Source organism: Natrix helvetica, assembly GCF_964273705.1.
Source record: "Natrix helvetica genome assembly, chromosome: 7".
NCBI lineage: Eukaryota > Metazoa > Chordata > Lepidosauria > Squamata > Natricidae > Natrix > Natrix helvetica.
The window spans coordinates 26,111,537-26,122,315 of record NC_138558.1 but is presented as its reverse complement, the minus strand read 5'-3'; the positions used below and the strand labels follow the sequence as shown (position 1 = coordinate 26,122,315).

The 10,779-nt window shown below is 45.1% G+C and overlaps 1 protein-coding gene across 1 annotated transcript; it reads left to right on the top strand.

The window, feature by feature from the left end:
- Positions 1–2,259: 2,259 nt before the first annotated feature.
- Positions 2,260–5,054, top strand: NEUROG2 (neurogenin 2). Its single transcript, XM_081960329.1, has 2 exons — positions 2,260–2,556; positions 3,330–5,054. The coding sequence occupies exon 2, from the start codon at positions 3,331–3,333 to the stop codon at positions 4,117–4,119; it is 789 nt and encodes a 262-aa protein (XP_081816455.1). The 5' UTR covers positions 2,260–2,556; position 3,330; the 3' UTR covers positions 4,120–5,054.
- The last annotated feature ends 5,725 nt before the right edge of the window (positions 5,055–10,779 follow it).

Genomic DNA, 10,779 nt, shown 5'->3' with positions numbered 1-10,779 from the left:
TATATTCAGTGTATTTTCACCCTCTTTTTTGAGGGAAAAGGGTGTGTCTTATACTCTGAAAAATATGGTATTTTATTTGAGCTGAAATAAACTTGGTGTGAGTCTCCAAGTATGATAGTAATCAATAGCGGAAAAAAATAATTACAGAATGTAATTACAGAAGAAAAAGATATTTGAGGATCATGAGGGAGAGCGACATCTTCCTTGCTTATGAAATCATGCAATTATAAACTTTAAAAGGGCCGGTTAAGCTGCCTCCCAACCACCCCCAGAGCTCACTAACAGAATCTAATTTAAAGCAACTTTTAACAACTGTCTCTTAACACCACCCAAAAAGCTCACCGATAAATTGCTTATATTCCACTGATCACAACATTAAAAAGTTTTTCCCCATAACATTAATTAATTTTCCTAGTACTGAACAGGTAGTCTTTGATTTATAAAAGTTCATTTGGTGATTGTTTGGAGTTACAAGAGCACTGAAAAAAGTGACTTATGACCGTTTTTCACACTTACAGCTGTTACATCTTCATGGTCAGGTGATCAAAATTCAGCTGTTTGGCAACTGACTCCTCTATATCAGGGGTGTCCAAACTTGGGAACTTTAAGACTTGTGGACTTCAACTCCCAGAATTCCCTAGCCAGCTGGCTGGGGAATTCTGGGAGTTGAAGTCCACAAGTCTTAAAGTTCCCAAGTTTGGACACCCCTGCTCTATATGATAGTTGCGGTGTTCCGGAGTCACACGATCCCCTTTTGCGATCTTCTAACAAGCAAAGTTAATGGGGAAGCCAGATTCATGTAATGACCGTGTTACTAACTTAACAACAGTGGTTCACTTAACAACTTTGACAAGAATGATGGCAAAATGGGACAAAACTCCCTCAACAACTGTCCTGCTTAGCAAAAGAAATTTTGGGCTCGATTGTGATCGTAAGTTGAAAATTACTTGTATTTCATGAAATCACAGAAAATCTAATGTTTATATTATCTTTCTGATCAAAGCATTCTGTGACACATTAAAGACTGGGAGCCTTTCTTCACGAGGGATTCTAAGTCTAACTAAACACTTGCTATCCCAAAATACGAATGGAAGACTATTTTGGGTGCCGCTTGGGTCCTCCCTTCCTAGAATTTAGGAATTTCTAGGGATTGTATCAATAACTGATCAAGTTTGGTCTCTTGTTTCACAGCTTCTTGAAAATGATTCATTTAACAACTTCAGTTGTTCGCTTAACAACCATGGCAAAAAAAGAGTCACAAAATCGGATGCTACTTAACAACTGCTTTGCTTAGCAACACTAATTGTGATCCCAATTGTGGCACCACAAGTGGAACCAGCCACAGATGAAGTTTAAACAAGAGGAACACCAATGAATGGGGGTTGCAAGGCATCTATTAGTCTGCGGTGCGGCCTATTCCCTCCTTATGAGAGAAGCTCCTTTTCATTAGGAGAAACTTAGATCAATATGAGGTGGAAGAGAGACTCAATGCCTTTCATAATGGAAAAAAAATACAAGTTGTCCATGCTTTGCTCTTCAAGTACAAACACATATCATGATTCTAGCTCTTTTTTTTTTTCCTGCTTTGGGCAGCCTCCTCTTTTCCAACCACCGGTTTCGGGTTTTTTGGCACACTCTTTTCTCCCAATTAAAACAAAGTAAGCAGAATGGAGCATGGGGAGGTGCCCCTCCTGCTTGGGCTGCGGGGGCCACGCTTGGCGTGTCGGAGGGCGACACAGGCCCGCTTCCTCTCCCTCAGCGCAGCCCTCGGGCCTAATGAGTTGTCCAAAGGAAGCAGGTTCCAGCGCGCGTGGCTAGCGGGACGCTCCGATTGGCCAGCTGCGCCTCGCGACCCCCCATTCATTAATAAATTAGCGACACGCTCCAGCCGAGCGCAAGGCACCAATCACACCCCAGAATTGTCCCGGTTGCCAACACACTTTCGGAGGGTCAGATAAAAGGGGGGAGGGGGAGGAGGGAGGGAGGGGGAAGAGGGGCACGCACACACACCCTAAAAATAAAGAAAAGAGATGAGCGATGATAATGAAATGAAAAGGAAAGCTAAACCTGGGGAGGGGGAAGAGAGAGAGAGAGCCGAGGAGGCCCCGGGGGTACATTTGATTGTTTTCCATGGGGTATATAAGGGGTTTTAAGTAGAGTCGTGTGCCAGACACACAGCCGCGGAAACACAAGCAGCTTCGCTTTAACTGGAGGGTCCAGGCGCGTGCCAGCAGCTTTCCCCACTGAGTTGCCCTGTTTCTTGCACACACGCAGGCCGGCAGCGACGGGCCAAGACAACCAGCCCTTTAAAGACCTATCTCCTCCCTCCCGCCTCCCCTCAGAGCAAGAGGCCCTGGACCCATACCAACACCCAGCCACGGTGGGACCTTCTCCAGCAACCGGGAGGGAACGGCGCGGGGCCAAGCTGACCCCTGAAGGTTGCCCCAAGGGGCGGTGCGGAACGAGACAGAAGCAGCCAGTCGCGTCTTCGGGCCAAAAAAAGAGGGCCGAGCGGGGGGAAAAAACAACCAATTCGGTTACTTCCAAAAGAGCCAAGTAAGTTTCCAAACTTCCCTCTCTCTTTTTTTTTCCCTCCCCCCATTTCTTTGAGGCGAACTTGGTTGGCGTTTTCGGAGCGGCAGCCAAAACTGCCGCTTGGCGCTTAGGGCGCAATCGCAGTGCGGCGCGCGCTCTCTCGGCCTCCCCTCACCCGGCCGCCGAGCAAAGGCAACCCAGCCGTATTTCTGCAACGCCTGGAAGCGAGACGCCCGTGTGGTTAGTTAGTTCATGCTCGGTACAAGCCAACGCGGTTGCAGGGAAGTCAACGGCCTTCGTGATCCCGAAGTGACCCCTGAGAACTGGACCGCAGGCTTTAAAAGCGCAGAGGTCTTCAAACTTGGCAACATTTAAGACTGGGGGACTTCAATTCCCAGAATTCTCCAGCCAGCTCTGCTGGCTGGAGAATTCTGGGAGTTGAAGTCCCCCAGTCTTAAAAGTTGCCAAGTTTGGGGACCCTGCTTAGGAGTTAGCGGAGCCCAACACCGACCTTTGTGCGTCGACGTGCATCGCCGTTACATTGGTGGTCTATGGATGCATGGAAAAATCGCGCACACGTGTATTAGAGACGAAGCCAGGGCTCTTAGGGAGCAGCAGACAGCTTTCCCTCGTTTGTAAGAACTGACCCATCCACGCCTTGGGTGCGCTCTTACGCGCGGCGGTGGGCTCATTGGCGCGTTTTGGGTGGGCCGGGAGGGGAATGTTCCCTCAGGAGCTCCGTCTGCCTTCCCTCCAAATGACCGCTTGCCTGGTTTTTGTCTTCTTCTTTGCAGGATGTTCGCCAAGCCAGAGTCCTTGGAAGTGAAGGAGGAAGAGGGGCTCCTTGGCCCCCGGTCCTCGCCCTCGCCTTCCTCGTCTTCCTCCCCCTCCTCTTCCTCCCTCGCCCCGTTCTCGTCGGGCTCCGAGGGGGAGGACGAGGTGGAAGAAGAGCCGTCCCGCGCCCTCCTGTCCCCTTCAGCGCCCGAGGTGGCCGTAAAAGCGGCGGAGCACGCGCGCCTTCCCCTGCTCGGCTTGAGGCGGCACGGCTGCAAGAGGCGCTCCGGCCGGGCGCGAAACGCTTCCCGCCTCACCAAGACGGCCGAGACGGTCCAACGGCTGAAGAAGAGCCGCCGCCTGAAAGCCAACAACCGCGAGAGGAACCGAATGCACAACCTCAACTCGGCCCTGGATGCCCTGCGAGAGGTGCTGCCCACCTTCCCGGAGGACGCCAAGCTGACCAAGATCGAGACGCTGCGCTTCGCTCACAACTACATTTGGGCGCTCACCGAGACGCTCCGCTTGGCCGACCATTGCGGAGGCGGAGGAGCGGCCGCTGCTGCTGCCGCCGCCGCTGCCGCCTTCTCCGAGGCAATGCTGGGAAGTATTAGCGGCGGCGGCAGCAGCAACATTTCTCCGGCGTCCTCCTCAGGTTCCTGGAGCTGCACCACCAGCCCCGCTCCTTCGGCCGGCTCCTCGGCTTACAGCTGTACTTTGTCGCCCTCCAGCCCCGGCAGCTCCGTCTCAGAGTTGGACTTTTGGCAACCGGAAAACCCCGGCTATGTACTGTCCAGAGATTTGATCTGATGCCTGCTGGCTTCCCACTCGTCCCTCCCCGCATGGGCCGGAGGGTGGGTAGACTGACGTGGCCCACCAGTAGCGGAGATCCCATGATTCGATTGCCGGGAAAGAACCGAGCGGGCTGGGGCGCGCAGCAAGCATCGCTGGAGGCTAAAGTATTAAGGCGGAGCGCCTGATCCCTGGGACGCTGACTGCGCTCCGCCGCCGACCCTTTGTAGGGCTCCGAACGCTTTCGAGTGTCTTCCGCTCCCCCGCGCGATGTCTGGCCCTGGTGGCATCTGCTTGTTTCCCATTGCCAGCCTGGCGGCTGTGGGAATTACACCTGTCAAACCAAACTTTCTGTCACTGTGATGTGCACTTTCCCACAATGTCTTTTGTTCTTTCTCGCTCTTCTGCCTCCCCCGCTCACGGCGACGTGCATACCTCTTTTTCCTAGCGCTCCCTCTGCTTTTAGCCAGCTGCCTCCTCTATGATTTATGCGGAGTGAAAAGGAGAGAAAATGAAAAGTGGGAGGATGGTTTTGTTTATCCGTTGATTTGCTTGTTTAGATTGAGTTAGAAGGCACCGTATAATTTGTAGGCATTATCCTGATTGAACGCAAGCGTGGAAATTTGAGGGGTGTGTGTGTGTTGTGAGAATGTAGAAGCTGGTAAAGAAGGATGGGATGGATGGGGGCCCTTATGCAATAAGAGTCCCTTATGCATTATTTATCTCCACCTTTGGTTGATGGAAAATGCTCTTATTCGTATAACAGACTAAAAATACGACAGAAGAAAATGTCAAAGAGATCATAAATTGTAATTAGCAACACACTTTTGCTGTTATTTATTGCAAAGGAAATAAAAACTTTTTTGTAAGACATGGGGGATGGGAGAAGAGACACATATATTTTTGTATATTCTACAGAGTTTATTCTAGTATGTATTTACAGTTGCAGAGCAAGGAGGTGACTCTTAAACATAAAACATATATAAATAAAGTATATAATTTTTCATGAGAGACAATGGTGGTGATCTTTGCTAATAGACTGAAGATTATTTCTGAGTTGTGACTGATCTAGTAGATGTTCCTTAGCTACAGTCTTGGATGTAAATCCTAATGAACATAGAATTTCTCTTTTATTTATGTGCTTTGCTAGTAATGCATCACAGATCAGTTCTGAGGTATCCCTTTTTTAAAAAAATCAATGAAATCAATTCTGACAGGAATATAACACTGCATCCACAATGGTCTAAAGAAAATATTGGTTGTTCTTTTGTTTTAAGTCAATAGTAAAAGTTTTGCTTCTTTATTTAAGTAAAGTGTGCAGTGTAGGCAGGGATAATGCAATAATGATGTTTGAAGCAGGTTTTCACTTCCTGATTCAGCAGCAAAAAAGAATCCTTTCTAATTAAAAAAATGTTTTAATAAAGAAGGAACAACAATACCATGCCCTGTGCAAGAAAATTAGTAATTCTTAAAGAAATGATTAAACCATGTCTGCATGAAATAATCTTCAATACTTCAATATTGATGAAGCATCCATTCATAAACAAAAAATGAAACTTCAGTATAATCCAAGATTGCACATGAGAGGATGCACTGTCTTCCCAACATTGCAGACTGATCTTCTATTCCAGGGGTGTCAAACTCAAGGCCGGGGAGCCCGTGGGGTGCTAAGATCTGGCAGCAGAACTGCCCTGGAAACAGTGAAGGATTGGCTCACAGTGCCTCTGCCAGCGAAAACGGAGCTCGCGAGCACCTTCAGCTTTCGCTGGCAGGGGGCAGGAGGCCATTGCAGCCAAAAACGGAGTTTAGGTGCCTGTTTTCTCTGGCAGAGTGCTCAGGCAAACACAGGCACATCAGACACGAGTTACGTTGAGCTCGCCATGCCTGCCCTGGCCACGCCCACTCCACACCCACACACCGAGGTCAAACAACCTTGATGCAGCCCTCAATGAAATCGAGTTTGACACCCCTGTTCTATGCTGTCCACCATACTTGATAAATCCATAATTCTTTACATAGTGATCAGTTCTAAGATTATGATATATAATTAAGAAGCTTAGCCACAATCGATTAATATGGTATCTTATTCCAATTCTTTATTCCAGAGTTCTTGTACTTAAGTAACACCCAATTTACTAATGCTCCTGGTTTATAAAAGCATACTCTAGACGTAGAAGCATTCAAAACTAAGTCCCATGCTAATACGTAGTAATTCAGGAGCTGTGATAGTGCAAATGCACCAGTAAGAATAGCCTGAGCCACAGTCCACGACAGATACTTGATTATGTTTCATAAGAAAGAGAATATTTGGAATAAATCAATTCTACATGAATGGAAACACTATAAATGGACTCAGACAAATTCTTCCTTGTTTATTTCAGTAGTGATGCAACACTTTACTCCAAAGAAAGTTCTAGTAATGCCTTAAGACCTATTCCACAATGTAAGAATTATGCCTTAAGATAACACTGAAATGGATCCTTTAGATAAGGATCAGGTGGCTAGTCCTAGTGAGCTACAATGATACCTGAAAGCAGCTTAAGATGATTCAAAACATGTTCAACAGGGCATCACTTTTAATTAGTTTCACTGCACTTTTGTAAAGATGAAAGACAAGGGTACTATTTGAAGAGTAAAAGCACATTCCCCCCCCCTGTAAAAATACAAAATTGTGAGGTAGGAGGATATCATGGAAATATTTTGTTATTCATTAGATTTGGAAAGTTGTGACATAACAAAACATGTAGGTTTCCCTTTTTTAGGATTGTTGGATTCACACAAAATCTCTTTTTTGTCCAGAGTTATACTATTCAGAACTTGATATTATAAAGACAGAGAAACCTACAAAGGAACAATCTTTATAACTCCTGAAATACAATCTTATCTATGGCTATTTGGATACAAGGTTTATTAATGTACACTTCCAAATAAATGGGTATAGAAACATAAGTTCATAAGAACCACTAATTCATGCAGCAGAAAAATAATGATTTTAAGCCTTGTGTTGAAAAAGAGTTGGATTCACATATAGCATTGTACCATAAATCATGGTTCATAATAGCAATAGCACTTAAACGTATATACTGCTTCACAGCGCTTTACATCCCTCTCTTAGCGGTTTATAGAGTCAGCATATTGCCCCCAACAATCTAGATCCTCATTTTACCCACTTCGGAAGGATGGAAGGCTGAGTCAACTTTGAGCTGGTGAGAATCGAACTGCTGGAAATCAGCAGTCAGCAGAATTAACCTGCAGTACTTCATTCTAACCACTGCACCACCATGGCTCTTAAACCACAATAATTAGATTCACATATCACAATATGCTGAAACAGCATTATGATTTAATCTAATATGTGATCTAAGTAACCGCATGTGTGAAACAGTAAGGATTAAAGCAAAATAATGCATTCTGGAACACCTACCTGGGACAAAACCCCACAATAATCAATGGAATTTATTTACACGTGCTCAATAAACCTTGGATATAAATTTATATCCAAGTAAGAATGAAGATTCTGTATCATGTTGGTGCAATTTTAACAAGAGGTAGGAAAATCCATTCCATATTGTTATTGGCTAAAAACAATGATCAACCCATTTGCTCTAGTGGTTAAGGCATCAGACTAGAAGCTAGGAGACTGTGAGTTCTAGTCTAGCCTTAGATATGAAAGCTGGATGGGTGACTTTAGGACTGTCACTCTCTCCCAACCCACTCGCAAGGTTGTTGTTGTGGGGAACATTGGAGGAAGGAGTAATGTATTAAGGGTGTTTGTCGCTTTCAGTTTATAAAAACACCAAAGGTGGGATATCAATAAATACATTGAGTATAGTGCTTACTTCTTTGCTGGATTTATATCCCATTGTTCCACCAGCCAATCATTTCAAAAACAAAATGTCCAATTTAATTTTAAAATACATCTTTCAAATATAAAATACAATTATTAGTCAAATCGGTCTGATCATCCTGTCAAACACAGCCTGCACTTTTAATATCCATTAAACAGTGGTGGAATTTCCCCTGGAAAAATACAAGGGAGAAAATTTAAGCTTCTTGGGTTGGCATCCAATTGCAAAGCCTGGAGTCCAGGAACAGGCCTTCTGGGATTGAGTTCAGAACAGAAACATGGTGTTTTGCTTGTTTGTAGTTTAGCCTCTTGGGTAAACTAGTGTGGCTAGCAAACCACAATTTAATATTTTGGTGCTTAGTGAACTCGGAGCATTGTGAGGTTAGTAAACCATGATAAGAAGACAAAGTGTCAGCATGCTACACAAAACAAGGGCTGGCTGGTTGCTTCACAGACAGGTAATTCTCCAGCTGTCTAGTGGGAGCCAGCCAAAATGACAGAGGAGTATGGATGGGGCGGGGCTGAGGAAGAGCCCATTCCTCCCTCTTTCTTCACTCAGCTTTATCCATCTGGAATGGGCTGAGTGACAGTCGGCAGACGCCCATCACGGGAGCCTTGTCTTAGCACGTGGAGTCTGCCTGGGGGGGGGGGAGCCCACCCCTTAGGGGAGGGAGCCAGGGCTGTCCTCCCCCAGCAGCCACAACTGAGGGGGACCCAGAGGACAGAAAGAAAAAAAATATTTTACAGGAAGTGAGAGTGAGAGTCCTGGAGGCAGCGTGCTTGCCTCAGCCAGCCCAGGGTGCAATATACACAAGGGTATGATATTAAATGGACATGTTGAGCTAGGGGTAACCTGATAGCAGTGTTCCAAAATCTCAGGAGCTGCCACAAAGTAGAGGGAGTCAAACTATTCTCCAAAGCACCTGAAGGAAACAGCATTATCCTTTCCTTTTCTATCCTATCCTATCCTATCCTATCCTATCCTATCCTATCTTTTCCTTTTCTATCCTATCCTATCCTATCCTATCCTATCCTGTCCTGTCCTGTCCTTTCCTACCCTACCCTACCCTACCCTACCCTATCCTTTCCTTTCCTTTTCTATCCTATCCTATCCTTGCTTCTTTCTCTTATTCCCCCTCTCTTCTGATGTACTCAAGCAGAGAACACTGCATCTGCATCTCACGTCTGAGTGAAGTTGAGGATTATAGATTTAAATGGAAGTTCCTATTCATCAATTGTAGTATGGAGATTCTCAATCATCCAGGTCATGGTTGTCCTGAAAGTGCTTTTCAGTTCTGAAAAATGAAGAAGCTTCTTGGATGAGAAGCAAAATGTTTTCAAGGAGACAAACAAGAAAGACCAGCTGCCTTTTGGAAAAGCACCTTTAGGTTGTCCAGCAACTCTGTGTCCAGGCATTGCATTAAGTAATGCATGGTCTTTTTAATCCAAACTGACTGGGATGGCAGAAGAGAGGAAGCCACAGGTTAGAAATCAGAATGACTGAATTTACCCATCACATTACTAAAGCTGTTTCTTCACTAGTGGAGAAGTCACAAATGGCAATCATATCACCCTGGGATGCTCTAGCCTTCATAAATATGTGCCAGCTGCCAAGTGTCCAAATTTTGATCACATGACTGTTGGGGTGCTGCAATGATTATAAATGTGAGCACCAGTCTTAAGTCTTTTTTTCCCAATGCCGTTGCAATGTCAAATGGTTGCAAGTTGAGGACTACCTATGATGACATTAACCTACTAAGGTCTAACAAAATCCAACACATTTGGATTTTCATTTCTCTTTCCTCAGAAGAGGAATGAATTATACAAAGATGAGTTATTGCCATATTTTGCCTAGAAACAGCACAAAAATCAGCATGTAGTTTGAACTAATTCAACTTAATTGTTTTGGGGAGGTCTTAATTAGTAACATTATTATCTGTGCTACTTAATAGTGAAGTATGGTAGTAAAACCTTGGAACTTGGGGCAAGGGACATAAAACTAACACATAGCATGCAAAACGTAGAGCAAGCAAGCAACAGGGAAAACTGACAACAATCTGATTTGCTCCCCTTGATAAGAGCCTGTCTGATTTTCATTTAGATTATTCATCGCAGGACCACAATTATTGTGCCCATCATTTTTATTCTAGCCCTTTTCCTTCTCTTTCTTTCCCACATTGCACACGCAGAATGCACACTTCTCTCCCCCCCCCATCTCTGGATATCAACACCTGGAAAATCATTAGTTGACAACCATTTCTCACAAACCCATTGAATAGGATGTGCAGCTCACACATCTATCTATTGGATTGGATCATGAAAGGCAGGTGGGAGAGAGAGAGAGAGAGAGAGAGGCCTGCAAAAAAAAAAGAATTAATGAAATTAGGTTAGCTCCATAACCCCCCCCCCCACTTTTTCAGCCTTGGGCTAGAAGTGATCAGCTCTATTGTTTCCTAGCCAAGTAGGGGGTTTACTGTGTGATAAATAATTCTCCCCTCTCCCACCCTTTTAAAAGTGCATATTTGCATAATCACCGCTTTGATGTAAGCAGCAATCTGAGACTGAGAAGTCCAAATCTTGCAGTTGGCTAGAAGGGACAAAACAAGAGCCAATCTTTTACTGCCGTGACAGTGTGCGGTGTTGTGTCAGGACCAGCTTTACACTTTTTAGGGGAGAGAAAAAAGGAGGAGAAAAAGAAGAGTGTCCCTTTTAATGATTAAACTCTGGCCATGCCAAAGGAGGAAGACGCCCTCTCTCTTGAGCTAAGAAGTAGATGAACATATGACTTTCCTTCTCATTTTTTTTTAAAAGGGTGCTTATAAGGAACGTAA

Bases quoted from the DNA above. Each gene is read 5' to 3' on its own strand.
- NEUROG2 (XM_081960329.1), top strand. From the start codon at position 3,331: ATGTTCGCCAAGCCAGAGTCCTTGGAAGTGAAGGAGGAAGAGGGGCTC.